This window comes from Anolis carolinensis, chromosome 3, assembly GCF_035594765.1.
Source record: "Anolis carolinensis isolate JA03-04 chromosome 3, rAnoCar3.1.pri, whole genome shotgun sequence".
In the NCBI taxonomy this organism is placed as follows: domain Eukaryota; kingdom Metazoa; phylum Chordata; class Lepidosauria; order Squamata; family Dactyloidae; genus Anolis; species Anolis carolinensis.
In genome coordinates, this window is record NC_085843.1 from 210,539,104 (window position 1) to 210,563,729 (window position 24,626).

Below are 24,626 nucleotides of genomic sequence, written 5' to 3' on the forward strand. Positions count from 1 at the left end.
AGCACCAACTGTGCTGGGTGACTGCAGACAAGTTGTCTCAGGATGAGCTACAACTTCCAGGTTTCCTTAGCACACAACAATGGTAGATTGAGGTGTGCTAAACTGCAGTAATCCCACAGTGTATATGTATCCCAGAGTTTTTACAAGATCTTTAGCAGTCTCTACCAAAGAGTGCTGGTGCCTCAGAATTTTACCAAGCTCTGGTCTCTGAGAACCTTATTAAGCTTAAATTATCTGGTGGCAAAATATAGCTCAGCAGGAGAAGGTAAGGCCTTCCTAAACCTCTTTGTGCCAGAGATAGATACTCGCTTTTAAAAAAAATTACACCTTCCTAATTTATTTTGCAATATCTTCTGTCCTCTGAAATTGTCCATGTCTTTTTTTTCAACTCATGTCCCACCCAGCTTTAAATTGCCTGAATCCAACTATTAGTTCTAGCAATCTCATCAGAAATCCCTGACAAAGCATCCCTTTTCACTGGGCTTCCACGAGGAAAGAGGGATCAGCATGGCAAATCTGTCATCCCACACACAGTTCTCTCTTGGAAAAACTTTCCCCATGGCATTGCAATTCAAAAACAAAAAGGGAAAGTGATTTCTTATCAGGGAAGGTGGGGAAAGATTTGTTTACTTTCCTGAGAGCACCATATCTGGATCCTTTATCTGTTCCTCCATACACTGGTCAGCTGCAGAACATTTTATCTCTGCTTTTGGACTTCCTCCTGACTTAACATGTTTTTTTTACATGTGGATGCATGTTGTAGTGCACATTAGGGGCATGTGTTTTCTAGGTACCACCCCCCCCCCCCCATCACCACCACCATCCCACAGTAATACACATTATTCTGGATTTTACAGCATGTGTGGATGGAGTCTCATATAATAATAACAGCAACAACAACAACAACAACTTTATTTGTATAACCCATCTCCATCTCGGAGCAGCTCACATGGGGACCAAGCCCAGAGGTCAAAACAGATAAAAGTTAAAACACAACAGCAATATAATTAAAACAGTTAAGCAGTAAAATAAAACATCATAAAGTACATCAGCAGATATTGAAACTGAAAGGTGGAACTATTAAAAATTTATTTATTTATTTGTTTATTTATTTACAGTATTTATATTCTGCCCTTCTCACCCCGAAGGGGACTCAGGGCGGATTACAATGAACACATATATGGCAAACATTCAATGCCAACAGACAAACAACATACAGTATAGACAGACACAGAGGCATTTTAACATTTTTCCAGCTTCATGATTCCGGCCACAGGGGGAGCTGTTGCTTCACTGCCCACTAGTGGCTGTACTTCCTCATTCCTTTCCTCGTGTTTTGCTGGCAGTTTTATGGTGTTATAAATTAGTTAAATTAGCCTCCCGCATAAAGCGTACCTAAATTTCCCTACTTGTCAGATGCAACTGTCTTTCAGGGCTGCATTGGTCAACAGCAAGCCGGGCTATTTAATGGTCGGGAGCTTAACCCGACCCGGGCTTCGAACTCATGACCTCTCGGTCAGTAGTGATTTATTGCAGCTGGTTACTAGCCAGCTGCGCCACAGCCCAGCAAGGGAGAGGGAGGCATGTGCAAAATTCAGAACAAAAATCAGGAGTGGAAATAAACTGCTGGAGATCAGGCAATAACCAATTAAGACTGGGCAGTAATAAATTGCGAATGACCTATTATTCAAAAGTGTGTTGGACATCCATGTCTTCAAGTCCTTGCAGAAAGTGGACAGGGTGGGGGCCAATCTGATCTCCCTGGGGAGAGAGTTCCAGAGTCGGGGGGGCCACCACCGAGAAGGCCCTCACTCATATGCCATACTGGATCTTTGATTACTGAGTTCCTCTTTTCTATCATTGCATCTTTTCCCTGCGCTAACATTCTAAACCTCTTCATCTCTGAAAACCAAACCTTTCAACATCAGAGATAATCATGGTGGTGCCCTGCAGCATTCTGGAGGACACACGTTGAAATCATGCTAATGAATAATGAAGAGTACATGAAAGCACAAAACAACTAACTTTTTGAACAATTTATTGAGAAGCCTAATATTTATTCCATAATGCCTATATTTCCACAAATAATGAAAAATACATTTTCTAAAAGATATGGACACAGAATCACAGGACTACAGTTTTTAATCTTACAAAAGTGATGAGAACAAAATGTAGATTAAATATCTTTTATCCAAAATAAGGGAGCAGAAATCTTTTAGATTTCAGATTTTGGAATACCTGCATTTGCACATATATACATAATGAGATCTCTTGGAAATGAAATCCATGTCTAAACATGATGTTGACTTGTTTCATATACATCTTATACACTTAGCATGAATATTTGTAATAGTTTTGTGCATGAAACAAAGTTTGTGTACATCGAACCATCAGAAAGTAAATGTGTCACTATTTCAGACACCTCCAAGAACAATTTTGGAATTCCATATAAGGTATACTCAATCTATAGAGCTTTTAAGCCCAGATTAGTTTCATGGGTATTTTTCCATAAGGTCAAGCATTTCCCTATACATGCGCTGATGAGCATCAATGCCCCAAATGAAATCCCAGTGGGTCCAGTCAGGCAACTCCTCATAATGAATCAAACTAGTGATGCGAGACAGTAGTGCTGCAGATTCCTTTGGTTGGCAAATCCAATCATGTCCTCCACTCCACAAAGCAATTGGCACAACAACTTCTTCTATGCTGTAAAAAGGTGGAGTAGTCTGGGAAAAGGCAAATATCATGAGTAAGGGATATATCATGTATGTAGATTTCAGCTAATTCAAAACTCAGAGAACATATGAGGGCCAACAACCTGCAACACAAGGAGCAAGGAATAAATCTATACAGATACTGAAACAATGAAGAGGTAAAGAACAAAGAAAGGGAGGAGAGGAGGAAGGCAGAAAAGTAGGGCCCAGAGATTAAATACAACAGGTGATAAGGTTCCTAAATGTTCTATATTCAGCACCCAACTTTTCTGGAGGGAGCTGCTTTCAAGTTCTGTAAAGCATTCCTAACAACATTCTCAAAAATTACAACTTAAATATTATGTAAACACACATAACTGTGGGACACCATTGTTTTAAACAGATGTTTTGGAAAAGACGTTGAGAAAATCAGTAAAATCCTAATTTGACGTTCATGCAATGTTATGATTAGTTGTTGTCTATATTGTACATTCTGTACTTTTATGACAAAATATAAGACATCTCAGAAATGATGTTTGGATTGGATAAGCAAAGTGTTTATTCCTGAAGTTTTGCAAAAGTACAGGACATACTTTAGGACCCATGCATTTAATATTCATCCTCTTCCAAGCTACATAAAGACCCAACACATCTTACCTGGTTGTATATTTCTTTGTTCTTAGAGCCATAGTCAAAATATCTGAATTCCCCTGTTTTCCTTGACTGTAAAATGAAAGAGAACAGAATAGATAAGCAAATAGATGTTAGCCTTGTAGGAGGAGGTTTAAATATATTCTGTACTACTTGGAATGAGAAGCCATGAAAGAATATGGAAGTTGCCACAACCCAGAGTAGGTAGGTCTGTGGTCGCTTCTATACTGCCATATATAATCCAGATTTATCTACTTTGAATTGGATTATATGACAATGTAGATTCAGATAATCCAGTTCAAAGCAGATAATGTGGATTACCTGCTTTGATCATTTGGATTATATGGCAATGTAGAAGGGGCCAGTGTCACCATTCTAGAGGGAGCCCCTTCTTCATTCTCTATTGACCTATCAATTTCACATTACTTTACACACTGCTCACAGAACTTGCTGAATGCTACTGACATCAGAGCATGTAATAGGCAAACTTCATTGTTTTATTAAGAACTAAGATATGCCTATGGGACTTTGGGCATTGTAGTCCACCAAGCATGGAAGAAGACATCTTTATGTATTTTGCATCTCCAGTATTCCCCCTGATGGGATTTAATTATTTTGCTTTATCGCCTCAGAAGTTATATAGTTTCTATAGAACATTTTATGTATGTTTTCTCTAATGGATCAAGTTATGGAAAATTTAAAACCTCATTTCCAAAAATATTCCAATTTTTCCAAATTAATATTTTCCCCTAAATCTTTATCCTATGAAATCATTGCTGTTTTATTTCATTATCTATTAAATTGTACTGTAAAATGTATTTGTATAATCTGGAAATTAGTCCTTTATTACCCTTCTCCAAAATGTTCTCCAGTTCTGGGGAAAATCCAACTTTTTATCTTTCATAAATCTGTCATGTAGTTGGAAGTAATAAAACCAGTTGTTTATTCCTAATTCTTATCTCCCTTTTAGTTTCCATTGCCCTTTTTATTTGCTATAGGTTCTCTTTTCCTCATTAAATGCTGGATTTATCACTGTTTCCAGAGGTTGCAGCCATAGAGGTGTTTTTTACTCCATCCCCACCTTGTATCTCTTCCAGACTGTAAGAAGGCTGGCTTTTATAATGTGTCTATTAAAATCTTTATTGACCTTTTCTTTTTCTTACCATATGTACACATGCCATCTAAATCTTAAGATGTATCCTTCTAAGTTAAGTAAAGCACAATTTTCTATTCAAATCCATTCCTTTATCCAGCTAAAGCTTGTTGCTTCATAAAAATACCTAAGATCTGGGGGCGCTAATCCCCCTCTGTCTTTAGCATGTATTAAGTTCCTGTATGCAATTTTAACTTTTTTGTCCCATTCCATATGAATTGGACCAAATCCCTTCTCCATTGTTCAAAGATCTTAACTCCCATAAGTACTTGTAAATTTTGAATAAAAACAACATTTTTGGTAAGACCATCATTTTTATCACAACTACTCCCCTCATCCAAATTAGTTGGATTCTTTGCCATCTTTCTGGGTCTTTTTTATCTCTTTCCATGCTTTTTCCTAATTATTTTGGTATAAATTGTTATTTTATTAGTAATTCATAATCCTAAATATTTTAATTTTTTACAGTCTTACAGGCTGACAAATTCTCCAATTTTTCAATGTTTTTGTTAACTTTTTAGTTAAGAACATGGATTTCCCTTTACTTATTTTTAATCCCGCCACAGATCCTGTATACAGTGTTCCCTCGCTAGTTCACGGTTTGTTTTTTGCAGATTTGCTGTTTCATGTTTTTTTAATAAACACTAAAATAATAGTATAAATCATAAAACAATATTATAAATCCCTCTTTCTACTTCCTTCCTAAGGAGAAGCCTAAGGAAGGAAGGAAGGAAGAAGCCGAAGGGAGAAGCAGTTTTGTTTTCGCCTCACAAGGCATGTGCATGCTTGAGAGGCGAGGAGGTGACAGAGATGCTACTTGCCAGTGACATTGTAAACAACACAAATATAGCGTCCCTACTTCATGGTTTTTCACCTATCACAGGTGGTCCTGGAACGTAACCCCCGCGATAAGTGAGAGAAAACTGTATAGCAATAGTTTCCATTAAACTTTGAATACTCCTTATTGGGTCTTTTATGATACACACCATGTCATTGGTATAAACCTTGACTTTAAATACTTGTCCTTTTATTTTCACCCCTTTAATATCACTGTCTTCCCTAATCCTAGTATTTAATACTTCCAACATCCATATGAACTGTAGAGGTGACAGTGGACAACCTTGTCTTGTTCTTTCTTGTATCTCTTGTATTTCTTGTATCATTTGACATTTGACCATTTATCCTTAATTTAGCTTTTTGTTTTGAATAAATAATGCCGACTGCCCTTTTAAATCTTTGACCCACCCTATAGCAGATCAATACTTTTTATATGAAGTCCCAGAGAACATCATCAAAAGCTTTCCAATTATCTAAAAACAATAACACAACTTCTCTGGTAAACAGAATTTATTCCTAACTGTTGAACAGAATTCAGTTACTATATTGCTTATGGTAGCTATTTACCATGAACGCAGAGCTCTGTGAATTCATTCTTTTTGTTAACATTTAACATAGACTAGTTGTATTTATGTGGTAAAAGCCTCAGGAAACAGTTTCACTAATTCAGAGCACTAATATGTAACAGCTTAAATACTTAAAACATAAAAATGAGAATAAAAATACAACATAAATGATCCAGCAATTTGGCAATGAATAGACAAAGGCCTGTTTATTTTTATTTTTTTGCCAGCCCGAAGAAAGAGCCAAGAGAAAACCAAGGGAACCAACTTCTCCCTTGGGAAGGAGTTCCACAAGCTAAGACCAGACCCAAGAAGGCCTTCTAACATGTTCCCATCAAACATGCTCTTGGTGGTGGCTGAACCAAAAGAAATCCCTTCCCTAAAGATTTCATAGTGAGATGTGGTCTTTCACAGCATCCTAAGCCCAAGTCATACAGAGTTTTATAAGCCACACTGTGATTGGAAACAGATCTGTGGCCAGATTATTGCCACAGAGAAGTTATGTTGTATGTTATTTCAGTGTTTGCTATTTCAGACATCTTTTCATTAAAACTGCAGATATGTGTGTGTGTGTGTGTGTATTGTGTTAGTCTCATTTGGGTTACTCTACCTGGCTCCAATGGATTCCAGTTTTTACAGAGGTGTAATCTGGGAACATGGATACATATACATCTGATCGGCTCTGTAAAGAAAAAAAAGTTGTGTAGAAAACATTTTTCACTTTAACAGAGATTTTTTAATAGGGAAAGGCAAGAAGTTGTGACAATCTTTTTGGATGCTATTTTTTGTTCAACGAGAAGCCAAAAGTCGTCATGAAAAACTGTACAAGGGAAACCGTGCAAAAAGGACTCTAGCAGCACCTTGAGGATTAGCTGAGTTATTTTGCCACAAGCTTTCTTGAATTTTAATTTCCTTCATTGGATGTGTGTCACAGGGCTACATGGTTATTAGCCTTCTCATAAACCTTTAAAGGTTGTGTAAGGTTATTCAGATCTATCAGGCTTAACAGTATGAAAATCCTGAGTTTGTTTAAGAACAGTGGTCAGAACATTGGATCTTTGGATCTCGTCACATTGAGGTCCTCAAGCTGGGGAACAGTGGGGGCATCCATGGGACAGCGGGGCAAATCTGACAGGCAGTAGGGAAAACCGAAGCATCCTAGGAAGGAGCTGGAGCACAATGTGATTAGGTGCTTTGACTCACTCACTATTGAAGGTAAATATAATATAATGTAGCGGGGGGGGGGGGCTTGAGGGGCTTCACCCCCCCCCCAAAAAAATTCTCAGGGTGGTCCATGAGAAGGTCTTACTGGTATTATTTAAACTGTTATGTTTATTCATATCATGATCTGATCACCATGCTCAATATATCCCATATGCATGGGGGTATTGGGATAACAACACAAAAGGTTTGCTAGGGTAGATTCTCTCTCACTCAGATTCAGCCCCCCCCCCCCCCCCCGGAATCAAAATTCTGGCTATGGGCCTGCCTGCAATAGTGGGTAAGCCCCTCACTGACAGAATTACAGACTGATTGCATTAAGTATCATATCTGATTGAATGTAATACACACCTTTTTGGCCAAATTACATTTATTTATTTATTTATTTATTTATTTAACATTGAGAAAATTAGGATACACATTAGATTAGATGGCACATTAGATTCAAACTTGAAAGGCACCACTAATAACACTGCTATGCCCCCCTTGAGAATACCCCCCCTCGTCGGTATCTTTTATTCAGTTTACAGGTGCTAAAGGTAAAGGTAAAGGTTTCCCCTGATGCTAAGTCCAGTCATGATTGACTCTGGGTTGGTGCTCATCTCCATTTCTAAACCAAAGAGCCAGCGTTGTCCATAGACATCTCCAGGTCATGTGGCCGGCATGACTGCATGGAGCACCGTTACCTTCCCGCCGGAGCAGTACCTATTGATCTACTCACATTGGCATGTTTTCGAACTGCCAGGTTGGCAGGAGCTGGGGCTAACAGTGGGGGCTCATTCCGCTCCCAGGAATTGAACCTGGCACCTTTCGGTCTGCAAGTTAAGCAGTTCAGCGCTTTAACACAATGTGCCACCAGGGGCCCCCAGGTGCTACTCTATGGAAAAGGGGAGGTTTTGTAGTGGTTCTCATTAAATTTGCCCAGAATTTGAGGACTGGTTCTCTATGAGACACTATTAGACCCATCTTCAATATTTTCCCTGAATGGTTCATAGATATTGTTATTTAATATTTTACTTTGAACATGATCTCTACTCTACAAATTGCTCTGGATTGAAAAGTAGCAGTATCTGCTTGTCATTCCCTAGATGGGGTGATTGAAGCCTGCTGGTCTGCTTCTTCAGGTCATATCAAAATAGAAACATTGCAAGGGTGAATGACACAAGTGAATGAAAAAACAGTAATGACAAACAAGTAATGAAAAGAATTCACTTTTGTAACTAAAATAATGGGAGCCTTTGGTGGCGCAGTGGGTTAAACCGCTGAGCTGCTGAACTTGCTGACCAAAAGGTTGGAGGTTCAAATCCGGGGAGCAGAGTGAGCTCCTGCTGTTAGCCCCAGCTTCTGCCAACCTAGCTATTCAAAAACATGCAAATGTGAGTAGATCAATAGGTACCTTTCCAGCAGGAAGGTAACGGCTACATGACCTTGAAGGTGCCTACAGACAACACCAGCTCTTTGGCTTAGAAATGGAGATGAGCACCAACCCCCAGAGTCAGACACGACTAGACTTAACGTCAGGGAAAAACCTTTACTTTTAACTAACTAAATTAATTGATAAAAGCAAGAAACAAAGTAGACCATGCAAGGCTCTCTCCCCCATCTATGAAATTACAGGCAGACACTCAAACAGGACTAATAATAATCTATATATATAAAAGAGTGATGGCATCACAGCGACTCACAAAACAACAAAAGTACAGGCCCCCCAACCTCGAAATTTGACAACACAACCCATCATCCACGCCTCTAGGTTGATACAACAAAAAGAAAAGAAAAATAAAGTCCTAATTAGAGGGAGAGCAATATTTTTTTTATCCAATTGCTGCCAGTTTAGAGGGCTAATCTCTGCCCACTTGGTCTCCTAGCAACCAGCCAAGGGACAGCCAGGCTTCAGTTAGGAGACAGGCAGATTTAGGCCTCACTTAGGATTCTTCCACAGATTATCTAATTTGCACTGGATTATATAGCAGTGTAGACTCAAGGCCCTTCCACACAGCTATATAACCCATTTATCATCTTATATTATCTGCTTTGCACTGGATTATCTTGACTCCACACTGCCATATAATCCACTTCAGTGTGCATTCTATACAGCTGTGAAGAAGGGGCCTCATATAATCCAGTTCTAAGCAGATAATATAAGATTATCAATATAGAGTAGAGTCTCACTTATCCAACATAAACAGGCCGGCAGGATAAGTGAATATGTTGGATAATAAGAAGGGATTCAGGAAAAGCCGATTAAACATCAAATTAGGTAATCGTTATACAAATTAACATATTATACAACAAATTTGACAGAAAAAGTAGTTCCATGCGCAGTAATGCTATGTAGTAATTACAGTAGAGTCTCACTTATCCAACACTCGCTTATCCAACGTTCTGGATTATCCAACGCATTTTTGTAGTCAATGCTTTCAATATATCGTGATATTTTGGTGCTAAATTCATAAATACAGTAATGACTACATAGCATTACTATGTACTGAACTACTTTTTCTGACAAATTTGTTGTCTAACATGATGTTTTGGTGCTTAATTTGTAAAATCATAACTTAATTTGATGTTTAATAGGCTTATCCTTAATCCCTCCTTATTATCCAACATATTCGCTTATCCAACGTTCTGCCGGCCCATTTATGTTGGATAAGTGAGACTCTACTGTACTGTATTTACAAATTTACCACTAAAATATCGCAATGAATTTAAAACACTGACTGCAAAAACATTGATTATGAAAAGGCAGACTGCGTTGGATAACCCAGAACATTGTATAAGCAAATGTTGGATAAGTGAGATTCTACTTTAATATGAAATAATTACTGGGATAGAATAATGCAGAACAATATAATCTCTAAAACCAGGACAGTAAATAAACAGGGGAATTCCACACAGGAAACAATCAGGGCCAGCTAACACCTCCCAACAAAGTATTCCCATCATCAAAGTCTGGCAAATCCTCTGTTTTCTTAGGGCCACAGACAGTAGAAGCACATAAAATATCACAAACAACACCACTCTGAAAACAAGGGAATTCCAGACAGGAAACAATCAGGGCCAGCTAACACCTCCCAACAAAAAATCCACTCAGGGAGGAAACAGCCAGGCTTTAAAGCTGCAAGGCCATTACATCCTAATCATTTTTCCTAATTGCAGCATTCATACTTGCCTCCAACAGACAAAAATAACCAATCAGAAATATTATATATTCACAACCTTTAGGAAATAATATCCCTTGATGGCTCAGCGTGTTAAAGCGCTGACCTGCTGAACTTCTGGACCGAAAGGCTGCAGGTTTGAATTGGGGGAGTGGAGAGAACCCCCACTGTTATGCCCCAGCTTGTGCCAACCCAGAAGTTCGAAAACATGCAAATGTGAGTGCATCAATAGGCACTGCTCCGGTGGGAAGGTAACGCCACTCCATGCAGTCATCCCACATGACCTTGGAGGAGTCTACGGACAACGCCGGCTCTTGGGCTTAGAAATGGAGATGAGCACCAACCCCCAGAATCAGACATGACTGGGCTTAATGTCAGAGGAAAACGTTTACCCTTTACCTTAACTACCACCAATTCCTCAATACTTTATTTCCCATGCCACCAGACTTCGCCACAGCAACGCTTGGCCGGGCACAGCTAGTTTCTTATATAAAACTGTGCTCATAAAACACACTATTAAACTCAGGGCGAAATCAGTGAATTGTAAAGAGTGCATTTTTTGCTGCTGCACATTACATTCACCAGCAAATACTTTTTTTGATTTCAAGATTTTGAAAATTGAGGGGGGCTTTAAATTTGATATGGCATTATATTTGCATAAATCTGGTAATATCTGGTGACGTCCATAAGAACAATTTCTCTGGATACCTATTGTACTCTTATTTACTTGTCCACTTGGCAAAACATCTTCCCAACTCAGGTGATGTCCTGGAATACCTTCATTACTTCCCAATGGTGAATCCATGACTCATTCAAGAAGGCCAGTAGACCAACACACCTGATCTGATACTTTCAGTCATCTTGATTTGAGCAATAGATATTCAGCTGAATGAAAAATTGCCTTCTTTGAACTTCAAAAGTTGACTTATCCAATCTTAGGAAACATATCATCTGGATCTAGGAGCATCCCAAAAGGGTTTTTTCCCCAGGAACTTAAGCATCTTCACATTTTAAAATAGGCTTTGTGCTTTCTGTTCATACAAAACAGCTTTACACATGAGCAATTATTTTCAAATACATAAATACCTCATTTAGATTTTTCAGATTGAAGCCACTGACAAGTGAAAGAGCTTTTTTGCAGATTCCATCTACGAATTGGCTGCTGCACTCCCGAGCCAGAAATTTTCTTATCTGTGGTCCTAGAAGGCATAATTCTTTTGTGCCAAAGATAACCTGTAAAATCCACAGATTATTAACACTTTGAACTTTGCAAATGAACTAATGGAACAATAGCTATATCATTATACCCAAATTTATTTAAGATTAAACTGCTGAGCTGCTGAACTTGCTGACCAAAAGGTCAGCAGTTTGAATCCGGGGAGTGAGGTGAGCTCCCGCTGCTAGCTCCAGCTTCTGCCAACATAACAGTTCAAAAACATGTAATTGTGAGTAGAAAGGCAGGAAAGTAACGGTGCTCCATGCAGTCATGCTGGCCACATGACCTTGGAGGTGTCTACGGACAACGCTGGCTCTTCGGGTTAGAAATAGGGATGAGCACCAACCCCCATAGTTGGACACGACTAGACTTAATGTCAGGAGAAAACTTTTACCTTTACTGTAGTTTTAAAAAATAATTACTGTTCAAATTAGAGATCAGACTGAAATAGAGCCCACATAAATTTCCCTTGGTGTTTTGAGAGTTACAAATGATTATGTTTTGTATCTGAAGTGGAAGCATCATTCTTTACAATTCCACCATTGTTCCACGTTTTATTCCCAAGTTTTGCACAGAACTCTACATGCTAAAGATGGACAAAGTAATTCCAGGTTGGCAATAGTCTCTTATCTTTTCATGAAAAGTTCCTTCTGAACCATACCTGCATAATTATTTTCTAAAAGAAACTCTCTTCATCCAAAATATATTTCAATTACTTCACATACAATTTTGATATGACTTGTTGCAAAATGCTGATATTTAAATCTATTAATATGCAATGGAAGAAATGAGAAAAAGATCTGATGGAAAACATACCTTAAAGGTTGCCTCTGGCAACAGTAGAATTTGTACAATTGGGCTTACTGAGTAATAGAATGTATAAACAGGTCCCAAAGCAAAAAATATCTTAATTTTTTCAGCCAGTTGTGGAAGTATAGAAAATCCAATAAAAGCTGGGAAGATAGAAGAAACACTATTTAGCATGCATTAAAAATAGACACTAGGGAGGAATGTAGCACAGTACAGTAGAGTCTCACTTATCCAAGACTCGCTTATCCAATGTTCTGGATTATCCAACGCATTTTTGTAGTCAATGTTTTCAATATATCGTGATATTTTGGTGCTAAATTCGTAAATACAGTAATTACTACTTAGCATTACTGCATATTGAACTACAGTAGAGTCTCACTTATCCAACATAAACGGGCCGGCAGAATGTTGGATAAGCGAATATGTTGGATAATAAGGAGGGATTAAGGAATAGCCTATTACACATCAAATTAGGTTATGATTATACAAATTAAACACCAAAACATCATGTTTAACAACAAATTTGACAGAAAAAGCAGTTCAATACGCAGTAATTTTATGTTGTAATTACTGTATCTACGAATTTAGCACCAAAATATCACAATATATTGACTAAAAAAATGGCTTGGATAATCCAGAACGTTGGATAAGCGAGTGTTGGATAAGTGAGACTCTACTGTACTTTTTCTGTCAAATTTGTTGTATAACAGGATGTTTTGGTGCTTAATTTGTAAAATCATAACCTAATTTGATGTTTAATAGGCTTTTCCTTAATCCCTCCTTATTATCCAACATATTCGCTTATCCAACATTCTGCTGGCCCATTTATGTTGGATAAGTGAGACTCTACTGTACTTGCAGATAGAAACTTGCTAAATGAAGGTTGAAATTAAATGAATCTTCCATGTCATAAACTCCACTAAACTGATTTAGATGTGTATAAGATCAGAACCAGCATGGTTTGGTGTTGGCTTTGGGCAAGTCATACTGTCAAACTCTCTCTCAACAAATCTTGCCAAGAAAATCTCTGAAATAACTCAAAGGCACATAAAAATAACAATAAAATAATTATGTTGAAGTCAACATTCATTCCAGACTTTAATCTCCAAGCGTAGGATAAATATAAGATTATTTTCTATCAGGGCCGGCCGGAGATATTTTTAAATGTTAAGCGGGGGTGCTAAAAAGCGCCCCCGCCACCGGCCCCGCCTCCCACGCCCTGGCCCCGCCCAGCATGCCCTGGCCCCGCCTCCCACGCTGCGTGGGAGGCGGGGCCAGGGCGAATAGTGCTGGGGGCGGGGCCAGAGTTGGCCCCGCCCCCCGTCCAGCGTGCCCTGGCCGCGACCAGGAAGTAAGGCCCAAATGGCCTAGCTGTGCTGTGCGCACGCGCACAGCACAGCTAGGCCATTCGGGCCTTACTTCCTGGTCGCGGCCGCCGATCGCCCGGGCGATCGGCGGCCGCGACCAGGAAAGGCCAAATGGGCTATCTGCGCTGTGCCCGTGCGCACAGCGCAGATAGCCCATTTGGGCCTTACTTCCTGGTCGCGGCCGCCGATCGCCCGGGCGATCGGCGGCCGCGACCAGGAAGTAAGGCCCGAATGGCCTAGCTGTGCTGTGCGCGTGCGCACAGCACAGCTAGGCCATTTTGCCCTTAGTCAACAAACTAAGGGCAAAAATGGCTTATCTGGCTGTGCGCATGCGCACAGCACAGATAGGCCATTTTGCCCTTAGTTTGTAGACTAAGGGCAAAATGGCCTATCTGCTTGTCGCGGTTTGGCGTGGGCGCGGGGATTGAAGCCCCGCGCCAACACCGGAGGCGTCGGTGGCGCTACGGGTCGCTTTCGACGCCTCGACAGCGCCCCTAGCGGCCAGCGCCTGAGGCGGCCGCGTCAGCGGCCTCGTAGAAACAACCGGCCCTGTTTTCTATTCAGTTTGTACAGACATATAGTGTTATGTTGGAGGCAGAGTTGTGTTGTACTTAACTGTTAGACAGATTGCAGGAAGCCTGGCTCATCCCTGAAAACTCCCTGGGTGATTTTGGGCACATCACACTTTCTCAGGCTCAGAGCAAGACAGTAGCAAACCTTTTGTGAATAAATCTTGCCAAGAAACCCCCATTAGAACTTCGAAATAACTTGCACTCACACGAACCAGCAAACCTATTGGCTGAAATCATCATTGATTTCTCATGATGTCACTCATTTGTTCTCTTGTATTCTATAATTCTTGTTGTTGTTTCAGCAGGAATCCCATGCTCTGTTACATCACTTTTGGCAAAGCAAACTCTATTATGTGTTAAATTGTTGTTGTGGTTGTTGTTGTTTCAGTGGGGATCCCATAAGTTACGTTACATCTGGCAAGGCAAATCCCACGATCTGTTAACAGAGGGTGAGCTGCAGAAAAACTGCAGATAGGTGTACCATCACATGTCGAAGACTATACCTATGACACACAATTTCCAATCCATTTTACAAAAGGTACTACCGTGTTTCCCCTAAAATAAGACCTCCCCAAAGAATAAGACCTAGTAGGGGTTTGGGGGGGATTGCCAAATATAAGGCCTCCCCTGAAAGTAAGACCTAGCAACTAAGAATGGGACCTTCCAGGCTGCAGCAGAGTTCCATTGGGAAGCATGGCTGCAGGGCAGAAGCAGCATTCATACGCACTGGAGGGAGGGAGGGAGGGAGAGAGAGTGCTTGCTTTCTGTGCCTCCCTCCCTGGCTGGCCTTGCCTTGCCTCATGCCTGTCCCTCAGCCACAGCTCAAAAAACCTTCCGTCGCTGCCGCTGCGCTGCCATTTCTTCCTTCGGAGACAAGGCTCCGTCCTGGCCATGCTCCCTTCGTCCCAGAGGCTTCTGATTGGCTCCTGGTGCCAGGGCAAGGGAGGGTGGGAGGGAAGGGAGAGGGCTTCAACACCCTTTCCACTCGTCCTTCTGCTTCTTAAAGGCACAGGATGCATTGGGATTCTCCTCCCATTCTTATTCCTATCCTATGCCATGAAACTTATTATTTTATACTATTATTCTATTACCATATTATTATCATCATATTCTGTTATTATTATTATATCCCATTATTATATTATCCTATTAATATATTTTATATCATATTCTATACTATTCTATTATTATTCTATTATATTATCATATTATTATATTATTATCATATTCTGTTATTATTATTATATTCCATTTTATATTATCCTATTAATATATTTTATATCATTCTATTCTATTCTATTATTCTATTATATTTTCCTATTATTATATATTATGCTATTCTGTTATTATATCCCATTATTATATTATCCTATTAATACCATATTATTATCATATTGTGTTATTATTATATCCTATTATATTATCCCATTAATATATTGAATATCATTATATTATTATTCTATTATTATTCTATTAAATCATCATATTATCATATTATTATTATTATTATTATTATTATTATTATTATTATTATTATTACTATTATTATAGTATATTATATTATTCATCATTCCTGACTATGAAACTAGAATAGAGAGAAATCAGCGTGGAAACCTTGTGAAACCTAAACTGCAAGAGATACCATAGATTGTTGTACATGTAAACAATGGTAGTAACAAGAAATTCTTGATAGGATTCACAGTTTGTCTGGTTATGCTGGTTTGTGATGACAACTACAGTACAGTATATAATAAATGTTCATTTTGTTGTTCAACAATAAATGTGAGCTCTTCTTCATGGAAAAATAAGACATCCCCTAAAAATAAGACCTAGTGCATCTTTGGGAGTAAAAATTAATATAAGACCCTGTCTTATTTTCGGGGAAACAGGGTATCTGCAGATTATTTTTCTATGAGTGCTTATGAGTTACCTACAAAAGGGACTGTGTCATGTGATGGGACCTGTAAGCAAAGGGTGTCAGACATGGGGTAAAAGACTGTGTAATAAGATCAAATTGCCAACCTTGCCCATGGCAGTTACACATTACTTGAAAAGTTGTTGGGGGGGGGGGGGGGGAGAGAGAAATGATGACAAGTAAAACAGAAGTAAAGCCTTATTAAAGTATTTAGGCATAAACCCATAGGACTTAAATTAAATTCAGTGGAGTCAGTCTTACTGGGTGGTTCCCGGCTTAGTGATTCCTGATAGGTGTGTCCAAGTACATTCTTCAGTAAAGAGCTCAGGCCTCAAGGTGAAACTCCATTTGAGAAGTCTTTATTTTATTCCAAAAGCTGTTGGTAATTGCAGGACTGGATCATCCCATGACATCTTGATTTGGAGCATCCAAATACCTAATAATCTCACCACCACCCTGACAACACACATATCATTTCTACTATCCTTGAAATGAAAGACATTGCTAGGCATAGGCAAAACTTTCTTAGCAGAAAGCAAAGTTTCATTTTCAACATACCTATTGTAGACCCCTGTTCATGGCCTACGTAATAAATCTTCTCCTGTCCAGTTTTCTCCAGAATAAAGTTCACTATGGCAGAGAGGTCATAGATGCCCATTTCATGAAAACTGCAAGACAAAAGACACAGTAAATTGGGGTTGTTGTGAAAGACACAGTAAATTCGGGTTGTTGTGAGTTTTCTGTATAGCCCGAATGGCCATGTTCCAGAAACATGCTCTTCTGACATTTCGCCCACACATTAAATTACCAGCTTCACGTTCAATGACTCTCTTTCTAGAAAGTGGTAGTGCAATGATAAGGAAGATGGACAGATATCCTTGTAAGTTTTGTTTTGTGGGTAAGAATGAGTAATATCAATATTTTTCCCTCCACCATAATAATGTTCTTGAAACCTGTGCCATTTGGACTATTTGCAGTTTGTAGTTTATTATTCCAAAAATCCACATGGGGGAGGGTTTGCAGAAAATATTTTTCCTTTGTAAAAATGTTTTCTGAACAGCAGATTATGTTTTCTGTGCTCACAGCCTAGAAAGAAGCTTTCATTATATATATTTTGCTCAAAATGAGAAAAGGAATGGCTGTTTCTTGGGACAGTAGTTTCAAGCTAGGGCAAAACAGATTTACACCATAGTCTTAGACATTGACACCCCACTTCAGCCAACCGGATATAAGATTTGGGCTTTGAACTGTAGGTGTAAACCAAATTTACTGGGCGTAAGGAACAGTTCATGCTTTCAACAGAAATCCAAGTAATCAACTGTTGCTAGACCTAAGGCCACATTTCAATTGAAGTACAGTTGTGAAACTTTTAAGTCCTCACCATCCAGGAAAGTCTGCTCAGCATTGCACTGAAAAGTACTTGTTATTTTGATTTTGCTGAGTTGAGTCAAATTTACTTCTAAGAAATAATGCATAACACCGAGCTTCCTATAAAACTGAATGAAATACAGCTGAATTTGAACCTTAGAACAAATATTTGGAGAAACTTACATACTGAAATGAAATAGTTAAGGAAATTGACCTCCCTAACAAGATGCCCTCTGTATGTTTATATTGCAATCCTGGCCTCCATTTTCAGGAGGCTCAATACAAATATGGTGGGAGGGATTAGGTTTGTAGCCATATGCTTGTGATCACTTTTTGAAAAGCACATAATCATATAATAGGAATATAGTTGCTTTCCTACAAGAATTGCATCAGTCTTCATGTCATCTACCAAATATATTTGAATGAAAGCAAGATTGGTCAAGGAAAAACATACTTTGGACTCGAAACTAAAAGAAAGCCCTCTTTCTGCTCGGAATTTTTTTTTTAAATGATTTCACATAAAAAATTACCTGAAATCCCAAAATTCTTCTTGGTCAATTGTAAGATGTTTATGTCTTCTTGACCAAAAATTCCCTCTATTGTTTCCAATCCATACATCATATCCGGCATCTGCTAGTATGAAGCCTAGGCTCTGATGGGGCAAATTCGCTACCCATACACTGCCCTCCAGAACTAAGCCATGCATTAACAATATGGCTGATTTTGAGCCTGAAAGATGAATGCAATTATTATTATTATTATTATTATTATTATTATTATTATTATTATTATTATTTTATTTTTGTACCCCGCCACCATCTCCCCAGAGGGACTCGGGGCGGCTTACAGATATAAAACCAGCATACAATAATATCAAATACAAATATAGCCAAAACATTGTACAGTGACTAGGCAGGCATGTAGCCGGGGGGGGGGGGGGGGGGGAGGGGCTTGAGGGGCTTCAGCCCTCCCCCCCAAAAAAATTCTCAGGGTGGACCGCGAGAAGGCCTTACATTTATTATTTAAACTGTTGTGTTTATTCATATCATGATCTGATCACCATGCTCAATATATCCCATAAAATTGGGGGTATTGGGATAACGATACGAAAGGTTTGCTAGGGTGGATCATCTCTCACCCAAACTCAGCCCCCCCCCCCCAAAACCAAAATCTCAGTCCTTCCCGAATTAAAATTCTGGCTATGGGTTGTGACTAGATGTTGGGTTTCAAAAGCTCCCTTCACCTGTCATTCACTGTGTAAAAGGGGCTGTAGGTGAGTAAAGAAAAGTGGAGCACAACACCAGCCCCAAGTCTAAATTTGTACATCTTTAAGCTTTAAAGAGGTACGGTCCATCCTTAGCCCTACTACTACACTCTGGGGTAGGAGAGAATAGGTTTGCTTCGATTGAAACTGATTCTGAAAATCCAATTATTCAGTTGCTAAGTCCCCCCCCCCCCAAAAAAAGACTGGTGTGGGGGGGGGGGGTAGCCAGAAGTCCACCCAAAACAAATCAAGAGGAGCTGGAGAGCCCTGTTGGGAACCTGCTTTCCCAGCAGCCCTTGTGTGGGGTGGGCATTGAAAAGCCCTTGAGCTCCTCCCAGGGTATGATGGGAGTTGAAGTCTCCTCTCTCTCTCTCTCTCTCTCTCTCTCTCTCTCTCTCTTTGCCAGTAAAATGAGACCAAATAGGGTGCTTTATACTCCCTCCCCCAAGGGACACTTACTTGGGTCTATAGCTTTTTCTTTACCTGCTGGTATTCTGTTCACACTCAGATAGTAACCATCTTCTGTAAGGACGTTGTATTCTTCAGAAGGATATCCCCAGTACAGGATTTTCTCACTCTGGAAGAATGCCAGATAAACATCAGATTCACCTTTGTTTAGAATTTTAAGGCAGCAGCTGAAAGCTGACTTAGATACTGCTGGAAGAGGCAATGTGAGACTTTAAAAAGCCACAAATAAGAATACAGATCTGCATAAAATCTGAGTATGCTAACATATAGCGATAAAAACAAATAAAATTCAAGCATAAAGGCACATTAAAAAAAGAACAGCTCTCTTGAATTGCAAACCAGATTAAATGCAAAAATACCTATATTTAAAAAATGGTTTGCCTGCCAAATGAGAGTCAGCCAGGAGCTGGCATTTTAACCTGTTTTATGAAGATAACCCAAAAGCTATTAAAAAAAGCTATTAAAAAGCCACCAAAACATTAATTTATATATTTAAATTAATTATTATATATTTAAAAATTAATGTATATATTTAAAAACACTAAAATTATTTATAATATTATATAAACAATATGATCTCAGATCACTTCATTAAAAGCTCATCATACTCTGTTTCTAAAAGTCTAGTGTCATAGAATAATAAGGGTTGGAGGGAGCTCATGGGTCATTTAGTCCAACTAGCTGTTCAGTGCAGGGTCTCCAGCTAAAGGAGTGGTTCCCAAACTTTGGGACTCCAGGTGTTTTGGACTTCAACTTCCAGAAATCCCAGCCAGCTTTTTAGGAATTATGGGAGCTGAAGTCCAGAACAACTGGAGGCCCAAAGGTTGGGAACCACTGAGGTAGCTGTCCCTCTTGAAGTCACCCAAAGAGGGATCCCACTACCTCTCTAAGCAATTTATTCCATGGAGATCTGCTCTCCTAAAGTTCAATCAAAATCTACTTTCCTGTAACTTCAAATCATTAGACCTGGTCCTACCTCTTGTCACAACAATGCTCTTTCAGGTAAAGGTAAAGGTTTCCCCTTGCCATTAAGTCTAGTCATGTCTGACTTTGGGGGTTGGTGCTCATCTCCATTTCTAGCCAAAGAGCCAGTGTTGTCTATAGCCACCTCCAAGGTCATGTGACCGGCATGACTGCATGGAACGCCGTTACCTTCCTTCCAGAGTAGTACCTATTGATCTATTCACATTTGCATGTTTTTGAACTACTAGGTTGGCAGAAGCTGGGGCTAACAGCAGGAGCTCACCCTGCTCCCCGGATTTGAACTGCCGACCTTTCAGTCAGTAAGTTCAGCACCTCAGTGGTTTAACCCACTGCACCACCAGGGGCTCCGCTCTTTCAGATAACCTGGCCAAACCATTGCTCTTTACAGGTCATTGTGATTAGAAATGAGCTGGAAAGCAGTGGGGCTTTTATGACATGGGAGTTGTGTTCTCGTCCTAGCTAACAGCCTGTCTGCAAGCCTTTGGGCCAACTGAAACTTCTGTACATTTTTTCAAAGTCAGCTCCATGTAGATAATATGATACTAATCTGCACAGAATATAACCAAGGCATTTGCTACCACGGCCAGATCCAACTTCTCCAGGACAAAAATCTCTAAACACACACACAGTGCCTGAAGGGATGGTATGAATCCCAAACAAGCCTTTCAGTCATCACCAGTCCCAACCTAACACTTACTTTGAGTTCTAAATGTTTCCCAAGGCCAGAAGCACGTACTTCCAGATCACATTTTCAGTTGCTCACTAACCAAAAGGTACAGTAGGCCCTTTGGTATCTGTTGAGATTTGGTTCCAGAACTCCCTGTGGAAACCAAAATCTATGGATGCTCAAGTCCCATTATGCCATAATAAAGTTATGTCTCTCATGTAAAATGGGTAAATCAAGATGTGTTTTTTAGGTTTTTAAATATATATATTTTCAGACTATGGATGCTAGAATCCATGGATGAGGAATGTATGAATATAAAAGGCTCGCTGTAACATGTTATGCCACAGAATAATGAAAAGTGACCCCATCACAGTTGCTAACTCATGATCTTATAGCTCAACTTACAATGTTCATAAATTGTTCAGGATTAATTTCTGCTCTGCTTTTGGCTTCTTCTGGAATCACATTTCCTTGTATAACCAGCATGATAAAGAAAAAACGCATGCTGGAACACCTGTAGAAAAAATGAATTATTTAGTTGTAGAAAACAAAAATGCACTTTTGGGATTTGTATGGATTTCTTTTTTAACTGAGTTAAATCCCACCCTGATGCCTTTACAATCTTGTACAATCTAAAGCACACTGTGATTGCCCATAAACTATGTTGCTAGTGAGACTGTAAAGTGATGTGTGCATTTCTGTTTTCTCCAGAAAGCCATTTTCACTTGAAAGCCATTTTCGCTTAAAAGTGCACTTCCACTCAGAAGTGTTTGTGGGATCCTCTAGGTCCACCAGTGTGGTTCTATGGCACACTTCTGGCCAAGTATAGTCAAAATATAGGGTTTAATTTTGCCCATGGTTCCAGCTATTTGCAAGGGCTCCTGGAATGTATCCTCCATGGATATGGGCATGGTACTGTAGTAAACTTGGCCTGTAAGAGGGCAGTGGAATGAATGCACACTCCTAACTCAACCCACCATAATATTGCCAATTCACTTGGCTATCCTCACCAAATACTGATTTCATATTGCTAGACTGAAGTATGCAGCAGTGAGAGGTCTTTCATCTAGCTCAATCTAGTAAGAAGAGATCCCAAACCCTGAAGGTCACAGCTAGAGCCTGACACTTGCCCTGGTTCCAAGACAGATCTGGCTTTTGTAGATTTCGTCCACCTCAGCAAGATTTCCTTCTAGATGACCCATTTGGTGGTTTGTTCAGGCAGTATAATTACAGAGGTTTATGCAGAAATGCACTAGGCTCACTTCAATTTGTCCATGTCATGACTAAGGACCTCATCACATTACGTGCCCTAATGCGGGCGACAGCGGGAGGGGGGGATTTGCCAGGCACCATGCCAAATCCATGGATCAAAGGGGGAATCCATCACCCCACACCCTTCATCACACACTGCGCTGCCTTCCCCAACACTCTGAGGAAAGTGCTGCTGCCCGGCTACCTACCATGTTATCCCCAATGCTGGCAATGAGAGCATGGGATGCCTCCCATGTTCTCCTTGCTTCTTTGTAGGATGCTTTTAGCACAGTTCGGGAACAGAGCCCTGCCAGAAGTAACTGTGTATCATTTGATGGGATACAGCGGGCTCCATCCCCTAATTATGCTGGAAGCATCCTATGACAGGTAAAAACTCCAGTGTGATGAAGTGGGAAGGCAGCAAACTTCTGTGAAAGTATCTTTCCAGGTGGTTACACATAGGTCTGTCAGACGGTTTACACACCAGCAACCACTATTATTCAGTGGGATGTTTAACTCCATTTATTGTTCCAATTGCAGTTAGCCATAAACCCTCTTTACCTTTGAGGACAAGTGGCTTTTGCTGTTATTTTTGAAACAAAGAGTGCTCCAAGAATACTTAGCTGCTCTCTCAGTGGGGTGGCTTCCCTATTTGAAACAATCATCTGCCCAATTCCCAAACTCAGAAATGACCATTCCACAGGATATATATATATATATATATATATATATATATTAAGTTTAGTTAGCTACACTAACTAGTTAGCTACACTAACTAAACTTAGGAACATTGTGAACAAATAGGAGGTTACAGGACAGAATTGTGCCTAATGTCTTAATGTTAAAAATTAGCTACAAGAATATTCACATTTTTGAGAAAAGTCCTCAGAATCTGGCTTAAATTCAACAATTGTTCTCAGGAAAAAAAATCCATTGAATTAGCTGGTGAATATTACATCAAAATTTTTATAAATTCCATTTATTCAATTGGTCACTCTAGTTGGGACCAGCTAATGTATTTAAGCTACTGTTTAACTGGGAATTTTTCCCCATCTCTCTGTAGTGGCCCCCCGGCTCTGGAACTCGCTCCCTAGGGAGATCAGGCAAGCCCCCACCCTGATGGCATTTCGGAAGATCCTGAAAACCTGGCTTTTCACCCAGGCCTTTGGTTAAGATCGCCCATCCCCATCATAATCATAACTATATTCCTCGACCTTTCCTTCATTGGTCACACTTCTCCTGGTTACTTGACATTAGCTCAGGGCTCCTCTCATCCCAAACTGACCTTAAACGAATCTGTAGCACTTTATCTATGTTTTAAGTTTACAACCTATAATGTGCACTTTGCTGATCTACTATTACAACCTCGCTGTTTTTAAATTCTATGTTTTTAATAAGTTTGTTTTTATTCTTTTTGGTTAATGTGCAAATATTACAATTGGTGCATGTTATTGTTTATTGATGTATTGTATATTGTTATTGTTTTGTATTTGATATTTCTGTGACCCGCCCTGAGTCCCCTCCGGGAGAGATGGTGATAGGATACAAATAAACTTATTATTATTATTATTATTATTATTATTATTATTATTATTATTATTATTATTAAATACATTGAACACCATGTCAGATTTGCAGGTAGAAGAAAAGAGGGAAATAATCAAAGTATATATTTAGTATTTCCTTATCACTGAATTAATAACAAGCATATATAACCCCCAACCCAGTCTAAATTAGGAGACTGCTTTCAGTTGATTTCACTTTTTCAGCATTCAGAGAACTTTTGTACAAATACAACTGACTTTCTTAGCAAGTTGAATAGAACCCTTTTTTGTATGTAATGATAAGATACCAAAGTATAACAGAAAATAATGTTACTTATGAACTACTTTTTATGAGCTTACACAATAAGAGCATTTTTAGTAAACAAGGTGATAAAAAAACCCTCAATTAAATTCATTTAGCAACATTCTGTGTATGTATAAGCTGATCTATATTTTATAAGTAGGTTTGGGGTTAGCTTCCAAACGATAACATTTGATTAATACAAAACTCACGTGAATGGGCCTTTAATTTCTTCCATGTTCCCTGTTTCAGATCTCTCTCGCTCTGGTGGCTTATCCAGTCCAGTCAAAAGGAATCAAGTCTTGATGTGAATTCAGAAAGACATTACTTGCAAATGTAAAGTAATAACTCACTGTCTCCTCTTATAAGAAGCATGGACTATGTTTTGAACATGCTTTTTCACTAATTATACTCCTTGCTGGTGAATATTTTGCTCAGGGCCAATCATTATATGTCTTCAAAAAGGTGTACTTACAAGTGCAAAATGAGACTTTGTGAAATGCAGCATTTTCTGCCTAAGAAAGAAGCATCACATAGCACAGGCACAACTGGATCTTGAGAGGAGTTACTCTACATATGAATGTATAAGTCTAAAACGTTTAGTCAAAAAATCAACACCA

General features: G+C 39.3%; 1 protein-coding gene across 1 annotated transcript; it reads right to left on the reverse strand.

Moving 5' to 3' along the window:
• Window positions 1-894: 894 nt before the first annotated feature.
• On the reverse strand, window positions 895-24,244 carry LOC100554632 (lipase member M). Its single transcript, XM_008116310.2, has 10 exons — window positions 24,219-24,244; window positions 21,316-21,424; window positions 19,251-19,368; window positions 18,058-18,256; window positions 16,718-16,827; window positions 12,312-12,448; window positions 11,366-11,512; window positions 6,508-6,579; window positions 3,351-3,416; window positions 895-2,726 (listed from the first exon to the last, which is right to left on the reverse strand). The coding sequence occupies exons 1-10, from the start codon at window positions 24,242-24,244 to the stop codon at window positions 2,493-2,495; spliced, it is 1,218 nt and encodes a 405-aa protein (XP_008114517.2). The 3' UTR covers window positions 895-2,492.
• Window positions 24,245-24,626: the final 382 nt, after the last annotated feature.

Excerpts from the sequence above, each read along its gene's own strand:
- LOC100554632 (XM_008116310.2), bottom strand. The coding sequence starts at position 24,244 with ATGGAAGAAATTAAAGGCCCATTCAC. Across the intron at positions 11,513-12,311 it reads TGCCAGAGGCAACCTTTAAG|GTTATCTTTGGCACAAAAGA; the intron begins GTATGTTTTCCA and ends TGGATTTTACAG. Across the intron at positions 6,580-11,365 it reads ATCTGAAAAATCTAAATGAG|AGCCGATCAGATGTATATGT; the intron begins GTATTTATGTAT and ends TTTTCTTTACAG.